The sequence below is a fragment of the Haliotis rufescens genome, unplaced genomic scaffold, assembly GCF_023055435.1.
Source record: "Haliotis rufescens isolate VD_foot unplaced genomic scaffold, xgHalRufe1.0.p SCAF_133, whole genome shotgun sequence".
In the NCBI taxonomy this organism is placed as follows: Eukaryota; Metazoa; Mollusca; class Gastropoda; order Lepetellida; family Haliotidae; genus Haliotis; species Haliotis rufescens.
In genome coordinates this window covers 311,638-332,508 of record NW_025963817.1, presented here as the reverse complement: position 1 = coordinate 332,508, position 20,871 = coordinate 311,638, and the positions used below count along the sequence as shown (strand labels likewise).

Genomic DNA, 20,871 nt, shown 5'->3' with positions numbered 1-20,871 from the left:
CTCGTCCCCCTACATTCGTCACCACTCGCCCCTCTCTGTAACTTGCAAGAAGACTCGTCCCCCTATCGATGAATGCGCGAAAATAGACAAACCAATCAGAATTTGTGTATGATTTCAAGTTCTTTGGCAAAGAATCCCTCAGAAATAATTTTTGATTTTACAAATGTCTTGCATCTAAAAATATACCCAAGACACAGGTACATGTGTTCAATCTTACTGTATAATTCCGCGTGTCCAGATGTGCTTTAAATTGCATTTGAAATATATATGATATATGGGGAAATATGTGTGAACCATTACGCAACGAGTTGACAATTGTTATAGGTATGCCCTTTTGCGCTAAGACGGAACCCGGTCGCAAAAATGGCCACGAGAGGGGCATGAGTCGCTATTCGGCTTGTCCCGGAATAACACGAGTTGGTCACGATTGTTGGGAGTCACCAGCAAGGGCAGGATCGGGGTCATGAAAGAGTCATCTGTTAGGGTGCCACAGTTTGATGTTGCAGAGTTGCATCCCTTTGGCCACCAAAATAATTACCTATTTTCTTGAATATCGTGCACACCCCCATCTTGGCGATTCAGTATTTTTGAATTTTTTATTTTTTTTAATATTATTCTAAGAAAAATAGTACAATGTGTCCCTTAAGCAAATTCATCTTAACAAACAGGTGATAACAAACTTGGACAATACAGATTTGAAATTTGAAATAAAGCAACACAAGACATGAGGATTTACCATTTAAATTCTATTTCCAGTTCTGCTAGGCATTGTTTTATATGCAGAGATTGAGATTACCGTATTTTCTTGCAAACTGAGGCAGAAATAGCAATCTCCTGTACACATGTTTTCTCCAAATCTACCGGTGATTCGGTTAAAAATGACTCATTAATATACATTTAAAGAATTTTTATGCAATGATCAGAAGAATTATTTTATCAGGAAAAGTATATTCCAATATCATGTTACTTTTGTTGCAGCTTCACTATATATATATACCATATTTTCTTGAGTATAGTGCACACTTTTTTTCTCTCAAAAAAACACAGCTCGGTAGAAATGGGGTGCGCATTATACATGCCATAATGAGTTTTAATGGGTTTTTTTCCCCCAACGCAAAGACATTACCGTGAGCACTTAACACTGGAAATACCATGTCAACAAATCCATACTGAAGTATGCAAATTAATCATGTAATTCTTTTGTCTGGTTTTGAAAAGTGTTCATTGTATATCTGGACTTATGTTTGTAACTTATTTCATTAATTTTATTCAAAATTCCATTTTTTTATTATTTTAATTAATTTCGGCAAAATCATGTGTGAAGCGATCGGAAGATCGCACAACTCACCGTTTTTTAACAGCTTAGCAGAACAAAAAATACAATTTAAACAGTAAATCTACACGTCTGGTGATTATTTATTTTTTATCTGAAATTGCAAATTTTTACTGACCAAGTTTCTTATCACCGGTTTATATAAATTTTTTCCGCTCATAATATTTGAAAATGTTTTTTTTTCAAAATACTGAATCCGCTAGAGGGGGGTGCGCATTATACATGGGTGCACACTATACTAAAAAAATATGGTAGTTAAAATAGAAATAACCATACGCGTAACACTTTAGTACAGCTGATCCCTGTTACCAGATATTTTTTAGGTAATAATATGACCAGCCCTTCAGGGCTCCTGTGATCGTGATCACGAAAACTTTATGTTAACTGTAGTCACACTGCAAAAAATATGATTTAAAAGTCAATGTATGGCAGTTATGATACATGTCATTAGTAAAATTTGTACCCCTTTGGTCCTGTTGATTTAACAAAAATAATACTTGAAAATTCCAACTTTTAGTAATATAACAAGAAACATCTAAACTTAATAAATAGTTGGGTAAATTATGCCAACACAAAGGAACATAATTTTGTCATATTTTAAACATACTGGAGAAACAGAAGACATTTATTGTCCTTGGTGTAACCATTTTAGTTTGCAGGAAAAAAAAATAGATACAATATTTCTTTGAGTGTATTATTGTAAAACTAATATTATTTAACCTCTGACTAGAAAAGAAAAAGAATCTCACTGTTAATATAACCACGTTTTAATGCCTGTTTCATCACTCTTTGTGAAAAATGAAAATAAAAATTGATAATTTTCTCTTCTCTGTGTCCCACACATGACCAAAATGATCGAGATATAATTTTAATATTCTTTATTTATTGAACATGTTCTTTGTACTTGTTACAAATCATGCCATGCAATGTGTGTTAACCTGAGTCATTTTCAGAATTGAGGTGAGGCGGTAACACCAAGGACATTACAATTACTCATAACTCCTTTCCGTTCATGTCAAAATAATTATCAGTACGTAGGAAATTATGCATTATAGTTAGTGTTGCATTATTGCAATGGCATCAGACATTTCTGTTTCACAACGAGAGTTACGACGTTATAACGTCAAAGCACAATTGTATCCTAGCACCCTTAAGGTCCCTTTCCTCCTGGTGGGTCACGTATGCTGAATGCCATTTCTGATACTGCTTCCTCTGATTCCAGGGGCCACGGGGGGCCCAGCCGTCTAAGGTGCCGCAATTCGCTGTGCAGAGTTGCGTCCCTTGGGCACGCCAGAAACCTATGATTGTGGGTTCAAATCCTGGTTCGCCCCGATTATGTTTCTGGGTGTGTCAGCACCATGCCCGTGATCGTGGGTTTCAGCGAGGTGGTAAACATCTGAGACCTGCATCACTTCGGGCTTTCCTCCCACATTAAGCTGACACACAGTGATATAACTTGAATACTGTTAAAAGACGCGATAAAACCCAACTCACTCACTCACTCTTAATCTCATGGGTTTTCTCCCCTCGTTGGAGATGTTCTTTAAGACCTGCATCACTTCGTGCTTTCCTCCCCTGACACGCTGTGATATAACTGGAATACTGTTAAAAGCGGCGTCAAACCCAACTCACTCACTCACTCCCCTGATTTCAGGTACCAGTTGCGCTGCCAATAGCCCTGAGTGTCATCAGTTTGGCCATCGTGGTGCTCACATTCTACCAGAAGCCCTCTGAAAGCTTGATGGCACTGGGCCTCATTCTCTTTGGCTCAGTCTTCTATGTGATTGGCAACAGGTGGCAGAACAAACCGCGGGAGCTGCAGACCAAGATCAGTAAGTTTGGCTTAAAAAAATATAAGAATTGGATCTCAGGCAATGACTTTTGAAAATACAGTCTGGGCAGACGGTGTAATTGTTTGTTTTTTCTTTGCTTGTTTAAACTAGTATGTAACCAAATGAACAGTTGTGTACCATCAACCTGGGAAAGGGTCTCCCTATTTAAACAAGCATACAAACTCCTATTGCTGCCGTGACCATGACACAAGATGGGCAGTAAAGCAGTGTGAGTGTAAAGGGAAGTAACTGTGTGCTATATTGGATCGCATTGTTTTTAAGTTTAAAAATGGAAATAAAAATGAAACGTGCAGCAGACTTTACATTGATGCTAGAACCAAGACTATTAATACTATTATTATATTTATTATTATAAGGCTAAAAAAAAAAAAAAAAAAAAAATAATAATATGTACAATTGTTATTTGCTTAATTCCATACACTGGGTGAATGCTCAGAGTGCTACATAAAATAGCTAAAAACTCTGCTGATACAAGGTCATAGATACAAGACAAATAGTTCTGGCAGTTGGTGTTGATTTTAGATTTGAGAGGCTGAACAGGAATGTCTTGAGCTGGATGGTTGATATACCCGGATAAGTCAGAGAAGTAGGAAGTTGCTGACTGGTTGTAGCAGTGGTACATTAAGGTCAGAGAAGTAGAAAGTTGCTGACTGGTTGTAGCAGTGGTACATTAAGGTCAGAGAAGTAGGAAGTTGCTGACTGGTTGTAGCAGTGGTACATTAAGGTCAGAGAAGAAGGAAGTTGCTGACTGGTTGTAGCAGTGGTACATTAAGGTCAGAGAAGTAGGAAGTTGCTGACTGGTTGTAGCAGTGGTACATTAAGGTCAGAGAAGTAGGAAGTTGCTGACTGGTTGTAGCAGTGGTACATTAAGGTCAGAGAAGTAGGAAGTTGCTGACTGGTTGTAGCAGTGGTACATTAAGGTCAGAGAAGTAGGAAGTTGCTGACTGGTTGTAGCAGTGGTACATTAAAGTCAGAAAAGTAGGAAGTTGCTGACTGGTTGCAGCACTTGTACATTAAGGTCATAGAAGTAGGAAGTTGCTGACTGGTTGTAGCAGTGGTACATTAAGGTCAGAGAAGTAGGAAGTTGCTGACTGGTTGTAGCACTGGTACATTAAGGTCAGAGAAGTAGGAAGTTGCTGACTGGTTGTAGCAGTGGTACATTAAAGTCAGAGAAGTAGGAAGTTGCTGACTGGTTGCAGCAGTGGTACATTAAGGTCAGAGAAGTAGGAAGTTGCTGACTGGTTGTAGCAGTGGTACATTAAGGTCATAGAAGTAGGAAGTTGCTGACTGGTTGTAGCAGTGGTACATTAAGGTCAGAGAAGTAGGAAGTTGCTGACTGGTTGCAGCAGTGGTACTTTAAGGTCATAGAAGTAGGAAGTTGCTGACTGGTTGTAGCAGTGGTACATTAAGGTCATAGAAGTAGGAAGTTGCTGACTGGTTGTAGCAGTGGTACATTAAGGTCAGAGAAGTAGGAAGTTGCTGACTGGTTGCAGCAGTGGTACATTAAGGTCAGAGAAGTAGGAAGTTGCTGACTGGTTGTAGCACTGGTACATTAAGGTCAGAGAAGTAGGAAGTTGCTGACTGGTTGTAGCAGTGGTACATTAAGGTCAGAGAAGTAGGAAGTTGCTGACTGGTTGTAGCAGTGGTACATTAAGGTCATAGAAGTAGGAAGTTGCTGCCTGGTTGTAGCAGTGGTACATTAAGGTCAGAGAAGTAGGAAGTTGCTGACTGGTTGCAGCAGTGGTACTTTAAGGTCAGAGAAGTAGGAAGTTGCTGACTGGTTGCAGCAGTGGTACATTAACTCTTTCAACACCGTAGGCCGGTTATCCGGCCAAGAAGCATCGAGTCCCCAGACACCGCAGGCCGGTTATCCGGCCAAGCCGTAGTCACGTCAAAATAGTACTATATTTTTATGGACCTACCTGTAATATCATTCATTTATTAAATCTATCACATTTCACAATGTCTGAAATACATATTCCATTTCAATTTAACATTTTTTATCGTTAAATTAAAAAATTATTCACTATTTCCCGCGATGTTATTGAAAATAAAATTCTCGGACACACATTTCGACAAGGGGTCCACATTGAACACGTCAAAGAGGAAAATAAAGACGTTTTAAACAAATCTTTAAATATATTATACAAAGTAATATATAAAATCAACAAAAATATATCTAAAAGTAATCAAACTTACATCTAAGTTATTATTTTCATCTTTTCGTGCGATCGCGTGTAATGTAAGTCAAATGACATCTCGGCTTTCGTCGCCTTGAATTCTCGGCTCGGACACGATGTTTAATGCAAAAATATATGCATGAAAAATCTTTGTCACAGCTCGTAACCTAGCACGATACATTCACGAAGTTCCATATTTTTAATATATATCGTGATTTCCTGCTCAAAACGTTCAGAATAACACGATTTAACAAAATTCTTTCGCAAACTTCTGTAATTTATCGAACACGAGCTTGGTATCACAGCTGTAATTTGATTGGCTGTCTTAGGTCACGTGCTCAAAATTGACCAATCACGAAACTTGTAGCAGATTTCAGCAAGAAAGCGTCATTAGAAACCAATTTTAATCCAATGAAATCGCTTGTTATAACTACGGAAAAAAACCAGTCGATGTTACGAGCGTGTAGATGAAGGAATAAGCTTTCCAGCGATGTGTCATATGCCATTCTTCGACGAACGTGTTATTCATACGAAACCTCAAAAACGGGGGTATTTCTTCATTTTACTGAGCGGACAGTCGCTGTTATCGGGAAATGGGTGATGACAGAGACTATATTATAATTCTTTTTAAAATGATTTTCCAATAACGTAAACAATGAAAATAAAATAGAAATAGGTACGTGGATATTATGAAATCATATATTTGCCGAAAATCGTCAAGTTTTCGCTTCCTTGGTCCTTAATCTGGATGTTAACAACGTGTAAGCGTACATTTTTTATTTACAACGAATTTAATTAAGTTGTAAATGCATTATTTTAAATAATGTGAAAAACATAACTTTCATATTTATAAACCATAGGATCAGACCTTTCAAATGGTGTATAACATGTAGTAGCAATTATATTTTACAAGCAGGTATTTTCTTTGATAAATGTTGGCTTCATCTATCACACTAGAGCCTCTGGGAACTCGGTGTCCCAGCAGTAAACACTTCTGGTTGACTGGTGTTGAAAGAGTTAAGGTCAGAGAAGTAGGAAGTTGCTGACTGGTTGTAGCAGTGGTACATTAAGGTCAGAGAAGTAGGAAGTTGCTGACTGGTTGCAGCAGTGGTACATTAAGGTCAGAGAAGTAGGAAGTTGCTGACTGGTTGTAGCAGTGGTACATTAAGGTCAGAGAAGTAGGAAGTTGCTGACTGGTTGTAGCAGTGGTACATATAGGTCATAGAAGTAGGAAGTTGCTGACTGGTTGTAGCAGTGGTACATTAAAGTCAGAGAAGTAGGAAGTTGCTGACTGGTTGTAGCAGTGGTACATTAAGGTCAGAGAAGTAGGAAGTTGCTGACTGGTTGTAGCAGTGGTACATATAGGTCATAGAAGTAGGAAGTTGCTGACTGGTTGTAGCAGTGGTACATTAAGGTCAGAGAAGTAGGAAGTTGCTGACTGGTTGCAGCAGTGGTACTTTAAGGTCAGAGAAGTAGGAAGTTGCTGACTGGTTGTAGCAGTGGTACATTAAGGTCATAGAAGTAGGAAGTTGCTGACTGGTTGTAGCACTGGTACATTAAGGTCAGAGAAGTAGGAAGTTGCTGACTGGTTTTAGCACTGTTGCATTAAGGTCATAGAAGTAGGAAGTTACTGACTGGTTGTAGCAGTGGTACATATAGGTCAGGATCTTGTACTGTATTCGGGCTTCTACTTGGAGCCAGTGCAGATCGATAAGCACAGGCATTCTCTGTGCTGACTTATGCTGCAAATGTAGAAAAGGCCACCCGTGTGGGGGACTCTGGGTTGGAATGGTCCCGAGCAACCTGTCTTGTCATACGAGATGACTTCGGATGGAGTGGTAGGGCTCGGTGACATGGTTGATTGCGTGTAATCGTACCCCCACTGTGTTGATTGTTGCTCATAATATCAGTCATTGGACTGTCTCATTGATATACAGCCTCCCATCATATTTCTGGAATGTCGGTCTGTGTGGGTCAAATAAACAAATAATCAAACAGAAAATGGCCTCAGTCCATTGCGTTTAGTTAACTTCATTTAAGATGATAGTGATCTGATCAGTGTCAAGTTGGTGTCCATTGCCCATGCTTTTGTTCCATTCTAGACCTTAAGATTTCACAGCCATTTTGGGGCGGTTGGGTGGCCTAGTGGTTAAAGCATTCGCTCATCACACCAAAGACCCGGGTTCGATTCCCAGCATGGGTACAATGTGTGAAGCCCATTTCTGATGTCCCCTGCTGTGATATTGCTGGAATATTGCTACAAGCGGCGTTAAACCATAATCACTAAATCATAGCCATTTGTTGAGTTAATATGATTCTTATCTTAATATTTCATTGCCATTGATGTCAACAACTGCTGTCTGTTTCAGATTCTATCAACAAGTTCTTTCAAAGACTGTTCCTGGTCATACCACCAGACAACCCAGATGAAGTGGAATGGGAGTAACCTCCCCTTCTGTGAACCGAGATTTGGAGTAATCTCCCTTTTTATGAGATTGTACCAAGAGTAGCCTCCCCTGCTGTGTAAATGAACCGGGCCCACTTTGGTCTACAGGCAGTCATATCAGCTGCATCTTTGGTTTCTCTTGGAGGAAGATAACCGTTCAAAATCTGAAGTGTAGGTTGAAGATAATGTTCATTAATTTGCACATGTTTTGCATCAGTTCAATTAGTTAAACGTTACATTTTGTGTTGAAGATATCAGACTAAAACAATTCAAGAAATACACAGCAGAATATGTGGGGTAACTGACCCAAGGGTCACTCGGTGCTAGTAGAAGCTTTAGTTCTGGTACCAAGCTTTCATTGGATCAACCAACAGAATACTTCTTGTGAAGCTCAAAGTAAACCTCAGATATAAATTTCACGGAGCTTTACAATTTATGTAGTGTGTAGACCCACATAACATCTCTCCTGCTATTGACATCAATGGTTAAATTGTTTATTGGCATTCTACGGGGGTTAATCTAGACCTAGAGGCAGACATTCGGCCCTAAATCTGCATCAAATGTCAGTAGATATCCAAATGGAAATAATACAATCCCAGTTATAACAACTGCGATGGCTTGGTTAAGGTGACTTGTGCTTATTGGATTAGAGGACCAATAAAGAGGTGAGGCTTATTTGTACGTCATTGCATTCAATTCAGCGCTGAAGTAGTTCGAACTATTTTTACCAATTGGCCGCCATGTTGTTTAGAGTGCTACATAAACAACCCCAGTTCTGAAATTTGACAGTGTGAGTTATGGATCTTTGATGTTCCTTTCACTGACTATGTCATGTTTAAAAAGTTGAATATTTCCATGTTTTTTCTGTGCCTTAATTGATTTGTGAGCATTTCAAGTGAGCTCTAGTGTGTCACTGTGACTGTGGCATCAGGGTGAGTGTGTTTGGCATTTGTACTGAGAGTGTGTGACAACTGGGAACATTGCAAGGACAGTCTGTTGTCACCATGCCTCAGTTGTATTGTGCACACATCCCTGTGATTCCAGTAACCACCACTGTCCATGTTCCTTCACAATGTTCCTGTTCCTGTTCTTCCATGTTGTTTTAATTCACCTTTGAATCTTTTATGACCATATATTTATTTTTTCTTAGCTTTTAACATGTTTGAATCATGTCCATTCTTTTAATTAGAAAACATTGACGTCGTCTCATACATACATAGCAAACATGTAGAATTTAGGCCCCAAAAAATAACAGTCTTGTTCTCAGGCGCCGCCTGCATCATCGTAAAGTCTGCGGCATGTTTCGTTTTTATTTCCATTTTAAAAAGAAAAAAAATTTTCCTAATACTCAAAAACAAAGCAATCCAATATAGCACACAGTTACTTCATTTTACATGCACTCTGCTTTCCTGTGCATCTCGTGTTTATGGTTATGATGGCAATGGGAGTTTGTATGCTACTTTATGTAGGGAGTCCGTTTCCCAGGTTGATGGTACACAACTGTTTGTTTGGTTACATATTAGCTTAAACAAGCAAACATTATAAAAAAAGACCCCATGGTCATTGCCTGAGAACCAATTCTTTCTTTTTTTTTAAGCCTTATTGAATAACTGTACAATTGCAATGGTTTAAGTGTAGCTTTTCATCAGCTTACAGTCATGTACCTGTACTATCCGTGACATCAAAACCGTCCGTTATTGTTGGTACTGGAAATCAATCCCTAGAAAACTTATCGGCTTACTTTATGTTTGGCCCTGCATTTGTCTCGCCTGTTAAAGTACTGGGGTTGATTGACAATAGGCTTTCTGCCACACTTATATCGTGGAAGGAGGCCTAGTGTGAAATGATTTGCTGAATTTTAATCTGATTAGAATGATTCCATGACATGGCTTTTAGTGTAAGGTACTGGTTCTAGTCGTATAACCCGATCAAAATTCAGTATGGCAGGGTCCACTTGCACAAGATGATCTTAACACTATGACGATCTTAACACTACGACGATCTTAACACTATGACGATCTTAACACTACGACGATCTTAACACTATGACAATCTTAACACTACGACGATCTTAACACTATGATGATCTTAACACTACGACGATCTTAACACTACGACGATCTTAACACTACGACGATCTTAACCTCCACAGTTGGACATGTACGTATGACAGTCGAGGTGCTGTGATTGATTGGTGAGAGTGGGTTTTGGTATTCCAAAATGTTTTACATCATAACGACTAGTGATCAAGATACATTTCTACCTGACTTCACTGCCCCATAATGCTTCAGTGTTGCCATGACGACACAGTCACCATGTCTACTGTTGTCATCATCACTGAAGGTTATAATTTCCATCCCAGTGGCATTTAGAGAGTTGACCTAGTCAGTGTGAACAGGAAATTATGTCTACTATCATCATCACTGAAGGTTATAATTTCCATCCCAGTGGCATTGAGAGAGTTGACCTAGTCAGTGTGAACAGGAAATTATGCTCCAGATGTATATGAAATGGATAGGGGTGGCACTGGAATTCACTGTACAGAGTTCAAATCCCTGATTCATCCTCATGTTGCTTTTAGGGTTGTCAGCACCATATATATGTACTTGTGGGCTTCACCAAAGTGGTAAACATTTGAACCCTGCCTCACATCATGGGACAGAACTGAAATATGACAAGATGGCATTAAACCAAATGCACTCGCTCACTCACTCACTCACCAACCCTCGAACCCACTATTTCATTCCTCACTCACCCACTCACTCACTCACCAACCCTCCCACCCACTATTTCATTCCTCACTCACCCACTCACTCACCAACCCTCCCACCCACTATTTCATTCCTCACTCACCCACTCACTCACTCACTCACCAACCCTCCCACCCACTATTTCATTCCTCACTCACTCACTCACTCACTCACTCACCAACCCTCCCACCCACTATTTCATTGCTCACTCACCCACTCACTCACTCACTCACCAACCCTCCCACCCACTATTTCATTCCTCACCCACTCACTCACTCACCAACCCTCCCACCCACTATTTCATTCCTCACCCACTCACCAACCCTCCCACCCACTATTTCATTCCTCACTCACTCACCAACCCTCTCACCCACTATTTCATTCCTCACTCACTCACCAACCCTCCCACCCACTATTTCATTCCTCACTCACCCACTCAAATTCTGCCAAAAACTAACAAGCACAGTATTCATTAAGGTTATATTTTTATGAAAAAAAGCCAGTCATTTGTTTATTATTTGAAAGTTGTCAGATTTGGTCATAGTGGTACAATAATCCCATTAAAACACTGAATCTGTAAGAAATCTGTGATAGGATGAAACTATTTGTAGATAGTTTGAAGACTTCGACTAATTATTTCCTCAAGTCTTTGCTAAAGTTTTCAGATGTGAAATAGTAATAAAAGATGCTGTATATTATAGAAAACAAGAAAATATTAGACATCTTTTTTCTTTCTTGTTTATTCCATCAATTCAAGAGGTTTTCAGGAAGATATCTTCAGCTCGACCCTGACAACATCTATATAATTGATGTGGCTTCCCACCCATTCACCATGTTGGCATCATGACAAAGGAGACTGAAAGAAGATGTCAGATTGTCTTGGTACTACATTAGACTGTACCACTGCTTACTCTAACTGCCTTTCAGATATGTCACCACTAACTGGTCAAAGCAGTGTTGGGGGCACGGGTGGCCCAGTCGTCTAAGGCGCTGCGATTCGCTGTGCAGATTTGCGTCCCTTGGGCACACCAGAAACCTATGATTGTGGGTTCGAATCCCGGTTCGCCCTGATTATGTTTCTAGGTTTGTCAGCACCATACCCGTGCTCGTGGGTTTCACCGAAGTGGTAAACGTCTGAGACCTGCATCATTTCGGGCTTTCCTCCCACATTAAGCTGACACGCCGTGATATAACTGGAATACTGTTAAAAGCGGCGTTAAACCCAACTCACTCACTCACTCACTCAAAGCAGTGTTAAACCAACCCCACTCTTGTGTTATCCTAGGAACTTATTGTATTTGCGTGTATATTTTAGAGAGGACTTATTTTAGGCCATGGTGTTACTTGTGAATATTATTATTTCCAACTGCGTGCCATAGTGTCTTTAGCACCTGTGCATCTTGTAGGGACGTGCCTTTACTGTCATGTATGGCTATGTATGTATTATTTTATGTTGTGTGTATATTTGCAGCTTGTTGGAGTATGGCTTGGGTTATCCATTGCCTTGACATCCTTCTTGATGGCTGCTTCTAGCATTGTCTAGTGCTGGTGATGACATCGTGACACAATGACAGTATTTTGCTTGTATGTTATTTGCCGTCCCATAGGGATCCATTGGTAGAATGGGCTCCAATAGCACAATGCTTGTAGAAACAACTAAAATCAGACCGTGACTTGTGTCATATACCTGGTTGGTGTGAAGACTGCTCATGATATCAACCTCTGGTTTGTCTGGTCAAGATTCAGTTATTTAAAGGCTGTTGTGATGTAGTTGTCATTTGTTCACTTTGTTTTATACCCTATTCAGTCGTTTGCTCAATCGTTATCCTGTATGACTTTGTGAAAGTTTCGTAACCAACTCAACTGAGTTATGGTAGATAGAATAGGCTGACAGTTGTCTGTGGTGTCACAACTCTTTGTGTAGTATGTTGTACAGTTATGTCCCTTAGTTGGGCCAGGATCAACTAGTTGTGGGATCAAATCCCAAATTCTTTCAAATTGCAATCCCTGATGTTTCAGCACTATACCTGCACTCATGGGGTTATGTCCCTTCGTCGTGCCAGGATAGGCTAATTGTGGGATCAAATCCCAGTTTTTTCCAAATTATGATGCTTGGTTTCTGAGCACTACACTGTACTCATGGGGTTATGTCCCCTGGTTGTTCCTGGATCAGCTAATTGTGGGATCAAATCCAAGATTCTTTGGAATTATTATGTTTCTTGTTTTGCCAGCACGTAATTGTACTAGTGGCTCTGACGAACCAATTCCTATATTTTTTTAACCTAATGTGTCATTTGGTATTTTTTTTAAACACACACACAAGGAGCTGTCACACTGTCAGATGACCTAAAAACTGTTCACAGCAGCTTTCAACTCAACTCATTCACTCACTCACTCTCTCCACAGTTAAGTCATTCATGAAAATACCACAGCTCAGTTGGATTGTATTCATGTCTAGTTCAGTGGATAGCAACAGCAGAAATATATATTGATAGGTATCCTACACCATGTCTACAAACAGCCATATAAGAATACCTTGTTTATCTCCATGTCAAAAATTTGTGCTGGCTCTTTTATGTAAGAAATAAATACTTGTATATGATCATGACAAAATCACTTCAACACCATCATAACAGTAAAAACGCTTCCATGTAGCATCAAGTTCAGAAGGAACCTACTTCATATCACTGCAATTTTACTCATGCAGCAAAAAATTGTTTCCATGACAACACAGATTAATTTTGTGATTTAAGCAAATTCAAAAAATGCCTTGTGATTGTGATGTGGTTTTGTAGGCACTGTAGGCTAAATGTTCGAATCGTTTCATAAAAAGCTGCCCAATTCATTAAGATATTTTTAATATATTTGAAAATGAGCTTATGGTCTTGAAATGTAAGTCATTGCTGTCTCAAATGTAAGAGACATGCACTGCCTCATTTATTTATCAACTCTTAGAAATTTTCTCATTACTCATTATCATACAATGGATTATGTTATCAATGCAATAAACCAGCTGAGCATGAATTCATGATCCGATAAATATAGAAATGAGGTCAAATTGTTTATGTGTGCATATATTGTGAACATGGTAGCATGTCAAATTTCAAACGATTGTGAAATTTCTTATTCTGAAACAACATTGTACTTTCTAACAAGGTAGTTTACGTGTGTAACTTTTTTATTTATCTGAACAATGGTTGAGTCGGTCTAAATGTCCGTCTGGGATTTGTATTTGAGACGGAATAATTTTCACTTGAAAAGACCATTATTTTTCCCAGGACCCACAATACAATATTTCTCAGAATTTTCAGCATGTCCAGTGAATGCTTCATTATGTATTTTAAGACCTGAAGACAATTTCCTCATTAACTCGAAGCATATCAAGTGGTCAGCCCCTTTCTGGCATCATGAACCTGAATGTCTCAGTTGTGTATTGGTACAACACTGATGGTGTGATACGTAGTATTGCTAGTCTAGACACCCATTATCCTTCAATGCATTCTTTTACATTGTTTTGTTTTATCTATATATTTGCGAGTAAGACATGAGGTATTGGCACATAGCATTGTCATGTATATACCATATTCTATGTAGTAAGCGCCAAGGGTGATAATAGTTTTCAAAGTAGTTCAAGAAGACTACCTCTTGCACTTTGTTCCGACTGTCGCTTCTGATTGCTTCAGGACAAGATGCTTATAAGACAGGGGTTGTACCTTCAAGAGTGTAACAGGGCATTCAAAAGGATGTCTAGATGTGCCATTTGGAAATCATCTTCTCGAGGCAAGAGAGTTAATTGACTGTAAAAGTCCAGTTTCCATCATTGCCTTCTGGGCCAGAATTTCTTGGTTTGATCGTAGCCACCAGTGGCTATTACGCTTATGTCTCTTCTATGTCCCTCCTTTTGACCAATCAGATTCCACCTCTCATACCAACTGCATTTGCTTCAAATAAAATGGCGGCACCCAGGGGAGACAATGTGATCGATGATCAAGATCTATATTGTAATAAAACAGGTCTTACTTCGTGAAGTGCATCAAATCACGCTAGCACCTTGGATTTAAACTTCGAAAAGTTTATGATACGCATTTCTGAAACCTGCATGGCAGTTTATGAACAGAATGTTGAGTTCCTCACGTGATTTTGTTTGGACTGTGCATAGAATCGTAGTTTAGAAATATATGTGACAAAAAGGGCAAACTTCTGAATTTGGACCTGATTTCCGTAAAAGGCGACTAATGGGGTTGGGTGGTCAGGCTCGCTGACTTGGTTGATGTATGTCATCGATTCCACATTGCGAGGATTGATGCTCATGATATCAATCACTGGATTGTCTGGTCCAGAAACGATTATTTACAGACCGCCATCATATAGCTGGAATATTGCCGAGTGCAGCGTTAAACAACCAACCAACCAACCAACCCTTTCCCATTTCAATCAGATTGATGAAAAGTCTATTTTCCATTTTCCATTTTCATGTCCAGGGAGAAATAACATTTATCACTGCTTCATATGATATAATTTCTAAAAGTGCCCTTCCAGCAAACAGCACTTATAGAAGGTATTTCAGTTTCAATCAGTGATAATTTCTGAGACATTCTCCATGTGTTATATTGATAATTACTTGTTGTTGTTGGGTGTTTTGGGGAGCAGGGCGCTTAATGCATAGAATAGGGTAGATTGAGTTCATTGTGTAGATATTTCCTTTACCTTCACCATACACAGTCATGTTCTGTCTGTATGTATTTACTTCATGCATTTGTGAGAATATGTTCTGCTATATTTTGTATTTATATCATTTGTCATGGTCTCATAGTTACATGTGTATATGTATCATATGTAAAATGTTTTTAAATAACCTTCTAAAGTGCATATGACCCATCTCAGATATTTAAAATTGTGAAAATGATTTGAGCGTGTTGAAAAATGGTTGATAAATGTTGTTATCTGGGATTTGAAACTTTTCATTGTTATCCCCTGCCCAACAAAGTTGGATATAGAAACGGGCTTCATCCGTCCGTCCGTCACGTTTTGTTTCCGGAGCATAACTCAGAAACCATTCAATATTTTTTCATGAAACTTTGCAGTTCTGTCAGGTACATGCCGAACTGGTGCAATTTACTATTTATAAATTTTATTAATTTTTATTTTTTACAATTTCCATGACAAGTTCCACCTCGGTTAAAAAAGGTTAGGGTTTGTTTAGATTTAATTATGTCATAAATTCTGCAACAGGGGCGGGGGATATAGCCATGTAGTGGCAAACTCTTGTTTATACTCTCTTCGGGGGCTTGGGGCCTAATCATCCAAGATGCCGCAATTCCTTGATGATGTTTCCAGGTTTGTCAGCACCATACTGTGCTTGATGGTTTCAGCAAAGAGGAAAGCATCTGAAACCTGCATCACTTGGGGATGTCCTCCCACATTAAGCTGGGACACTGTGATATAACTGGAAGAAAGTTAAAAGTGGTGTAAAACCCAACACACTCGCTCATACGTTCTTGGGCAGTATTGTTTCATTTCTGAGTTCTTAGTTTAAAAAAGGGTCATCTGACAAAGGAACACGAGTAGTGCTTTCATTACATATTGAATAGTATTGTCAGAGCACTTTGGGTTCAGGGGCCATGGAAGCAATGACATCATCCATTCTGGCAAGACGTCATGGTATTCCTGAGTGACACTTGTTTTATAACACACAGGAAGAGAGTGCTTAGGAATATTACTGCAACCCGTTTGTTTTTATGATGTTGAAAATTAGTTTTTTTGGTGATTTGGTTTTTTTTTTGAGTGTTTGAGGTGCGGAAAGCTTAACACTGGTTCTTATGAAAATTCAGGCATGAAATACTCAATAAAACATGTCGTTTTTCTCCTTAACATTTATTCTATGGAAGTGACAATGTTTGTATCCTAAATGTTAGACCAGATGGAAGTCACAATGTTTTCCCCTGTAAATGTTGGACCAAATGGAAGTGACAATGTTTTCCCCAGTAAGTGTTGGACCAAATGGAAGTAGCAATGTTTTATCAATCTCTTTTTCTCAGTGGATGTGATGATGTTTATTGTCCTAAATGTTTGACCAAAGGGAAGTGAAAATGGTTTTCCTCCTAAATGTTTGACCAAAGGGAAGTGAAAATGGTTTTCCTCCTAAATGTTTGACCCAGAGGAAGTGACAATGTTTTTCTCCTAAATGTTTGACCCAGAGGACGTGACAATGTTTTCCTCCTAAATGTTTTTGACCCAGAGGAAGTGACAATGTTTTTCCTCCTAAATGTTTTTGACCCAATTGAAGTGAAAATGGTTTTCCCCCTAAATGTTTGACCCAATGGAAGTGAAAATGGTTTTCCTCCTAAATGTTTGACCCAATGGAAGTGACAATGTTTTCCTCCTAAATGTTTTTGACCCAGAGGAAGTGACAATGTTTTTCTCCTAAATGTTTGACCCAATGGAGGTGACATCTGGTGTTGCATGTGCAGAATTCTGTTACATCACAACTCAAAAAGGACAAGTCCTTGAATTCTTTGCAACAAAACAGAATGAACTGCAGCATGCTATGGTTGTTAGAGGAGAGTAGTAAGAGGATCTATTGTACAGATTGCTGATGTGGCCCGGTGGACAAGGTTCCCTACCTGGATTTGTTGGTCATGAGTCTAAATCCGCGTCTTAACCAGGTTATCATCCTCGGTTTGTCCCCTCCGTTACATGTTTGTGTCGTTTTTTTCTTGGTGAGGAATGTCACCTGTGTCATTTGAGATAGGTAACTGAAATACTGTCCAAAACAATGTAAATCATGCCACACTATCCAGGTGAGCTTTTGTGTGAGTTTGAACAGTAGGCCAGTTATATCATGTTGCATCATGTTATAGGGAGAAACTCCTGAAGGGATGCAGATAGTAGGTGATTGGAGATTAGCAGATCCTGGTGTGGTTTAGGGAGACAACCCTGGCACAGCAAATGCAGTACCTTTGATGACAAAATGTGTACTGATCTGTATGTAACAACTATTGTCAGACAGATGTGATGCTACTTCTAAACAATTCTTCAGTCACATTTTCATCACAGTTAATGAAATGGATGTATAACCTGTTCGTGATTGATTACTGACATCATTGTGTGATTTTCAGACTGAATACAAAGCATGTTTTGTTGTTGATATAAATCTACTACCATGGTTGCCATGGTGTTTGTTCGTGAAATAGTTACAAGTTTGTTTAGTGTTATTTATAAGGCTGTCATTGTACATAAGGGACACATTATGAAATATTTAAGATAAGTCTTATCGGAAGTAACTTATTTGTTGAAAGTTCAAGATCAGTTTGACATTTTGCTCAAGGTAGTGGTGTATTACAGTGGTAGAAAAGTTTTACCCATATACTATGTAAGGAGAATCAGAACATTTTTTGTTACTGGTTTAATTTGAGGCATTTGGAGGCTTTTCACCCTGAAGACAAGGACTTCAAAACTTCAATATGATGTTATGTACAGTAGCAAATGGTTTCATCAAGTATGTGAACTGCACATCTACCAAGACATCGCATTGACAGAATATAGAAGTTGAAATTCATAAATCAACCCAGTCTCCATTGTTGATAATTGATAATGAAATAGGAATTAATTACACTTTGTTGCCAGGTGAAGTAACGTGACAAGTATATGGTAATTAGGAACATCTTAGCAGTCCCCATATACCAGGGTCAGATTCAGGGTGTTTCAAATGGAGTCCGCATTTCGGATCTTAGTAGTCCACACACAGGGTCACAGATAGACATTGGGTTCCAAATTAAAGGGATCCACAATGGATTTTTAGCACTGTATCTAGCTAACACGATCTTCTGTGTTGGAGGCTTTTTATTGTTCAGGTTATGAATTAATCACATCTAAGCTGAAACAAAAGCCACATTCATAAAAAGGTAGCTTTGTCTTTAACGGTGCCACAAAAATCAAAATAACTTTCCTTTTCAAATTATGTATTAGTGTGTTGTGTATATATATAGTCTGTGGTAACCTACCATGAACAACCTTCGCAGACACTGGTAAGATAAAAAAAACAACTTCCTGCACAATAAACAAAATTGCCTTTCCCCCGCGAAACAGACCAAATTTATGCCAAAATGTATAAAAGAAATGTTACACAAATGTTTTTATTTCGAATCGACCCAAGCTTAAAATTGAATGTGTGGCTTTGGTATTAGCTGCTAAAGCAAAGCAATGTGTGGGATGACCTGCCACTCTGCACCAAATGGTTGTCGGACATTCACAATTTGCACCAGCCGTTTTGTGTGACACGTTTCTTAGCAGGAAGAGAAGTAGTTGCGTGGGTGACGGTGTGATAGATTTCTGTAAACTGGTTTTGTTGGTGTTTATATTAAGTACAGTTTGCAGCTCTATTTTTGGAAATAAAATGATCTTATCTTAAGCCCTACTCCGAATGTTCTTTGTGCTATGCCAATGGTGATTCAAGTGCAGAAGATGTCCAAAGTACCTCGTGCCATCGTCAATATGTCACCGGTATGTACCCACAACGTTCTTCCAACACCCGGGAATATATATACGGCCGCCTTGCGGTGTATTCGTCAAGCGTGTCTATTTTTAGTCAAAAGAGAATTAGCGCCAGAGAACAATCAGTCTCGATTATCAGCCGAAACCTGTTCCATTGGGCATAAAAGGCAAAATAGTGGTGAAAACAATATGAATGGATCACTGAAAAGCTGTAGTGACACCAGGTGATCCTGAATAAGGTAAGCATGTCCTGTACTTCTAGTAGCCCACGCCAGTTACCATTTGCATTAAAAAGTAAGTAACTGTTTCTGTTGTAAAGCCACACAGCAATACCACGGCGGCCTGTAAACAAATGAATGTCGACCAGACAATTCAGTGACATGTTGCGCAATCAGAAAATAACGTGTTATTTTTTAATTATGTCTGTTGTGTACGCGTGCAGAGAAACATGCGAATATTTTCGTTGCAACACAGCCTCACTGTGTGCATGAACTTCGTGCGAACCTTACCATTGCCTGGCATTGAAGCAACGAGTAGAGCTGGCATGGTGCTGTGGATCCTTGCACGATCACCTGAGCTGTCCAGATGAAACCTGGATCTGGACTCTGTATGGTGTCCCAGTCTTGTCTTCTGAACCTCAGATGCTGTCTGCACCAAGCTTGGCGTGCCTGACGGTGACGTGGAAGCAAAATTTGGCGTATCGCTGGAAGTCGGGGCCGGTTGTGGACGGTTCTGATCTCAACCAACAAGGGATTGTCAAAGTTATTCTTCTTTGGACTTCGAGAACTTCGAGTTGCAGACTATCGTCTCCGACACGGAAGGGTGTATACCTGCTGAAGTGAACCATGGGAACCCTAAAGCTATTACACCATGTTGGTGAATTCGGGTAGTTACGTATACAAAATGGCGATGAAGCAGTTGCAACATGGTGGAGTATGCGGGTTTCAATTGAACTTTGTGTTAAATGATCCCATGAATACCCATCTCGGCAGTGACAGCCACCACGCCATCAGTTGCAACTCCAGTCATATCCAGACCAATAAACCCAACGGAAACATTCACAACACTCCAGCAGCCTAACTACACCCCAGGAGACAACGTGGACGTCAGTGTTACAAATGTGGTGCTGGGTGTTTTGTCTCTGGTTGTCCTGCGGGCAAAGCTAAATTTAATTCCTTGTCAAAATGTCGCCTTGTCGCGCTTCCGTAATATTGACTGTTTTTGCTGGTTTTTGTAAGGGCGAAAACGCGACAATGTCCCTTCTCGGATTCCATACTCATGAAGATTATACGGCTGTTCAACTTCCGATGGCTTCGGATCACTTTCTATGAGCTTAGGTTTTATAGATAATCCATTATGGTATAATCTGTCCGAGCTAGGTGTGAATGGCTTCAGGTTGATTAACAGGTGACCATAAGGTTTTTGAGTAACTTGTTCAAAGGTTTGTGTAAACTTCTCAGTATACATCTGCCTTGCCAAAGTCAGGACTTGTTGTTTGTCTATTGGATTGTTAAGGTTCACAAATCAGTGACAGTTGCGACGTGGAGTAGGGTCTTTACAGACGTACAGATTCTGGTTGATGGCGATCACAGACAGATTTCTATGATGTCTCCTTTCAGGAAACAAGTCGTTGATCGCGAGTTCTTGGTCACGGTGTAAATGAGGTCATCCAACGCAATCAGATTTCTCACTTTCCGGTTGTGAAAGTCCGTTGTAATACCTTGTATACATTCCACTGATGGTTGAACTGTTCTCTTGATTGTATCGGAAAGAGGCTGCTATCGTTTGTAAAACCATGTGATTCTTTGAAGGTTCG

General features: G+C 39.4%; 1 protein-coding gene across 3 annotated transcripts in view; it reads left to right on the top strand.

The window, feature by feature from the left end:
* The window catches only part of LOC124113229 (large neutral amino acids transporter small subunit 1-like), a 58,794-nt gene extending 39,822 nt beyond the window's left edge, over positions 1–18,972 (top strand). For 2 of the 3 annotated variants that reach the window (XM_048394924.1, XM_048394925.1), the window contains 2 exons: positions 2,988–3,165; positions 7,736–18,972. In XM_048394924.1, the coding sequence (XP_048250881.1) occupies positions 2,988–3,165; positions 7,736–7,812 (255 nt within the window). In that variant the 3' untranslated portion in view covers positions 7,813–18,972. The remainder of the gene's footprint in view (positions 1–2,987; positions 3,166–7,735) is intronic. The other variant, XR_007220539.1, reaches the window with a different exon arrangement.
* The last annotated feature ends 1,899 nt before the right edge of the window (positions 18,973–20,871 follow it).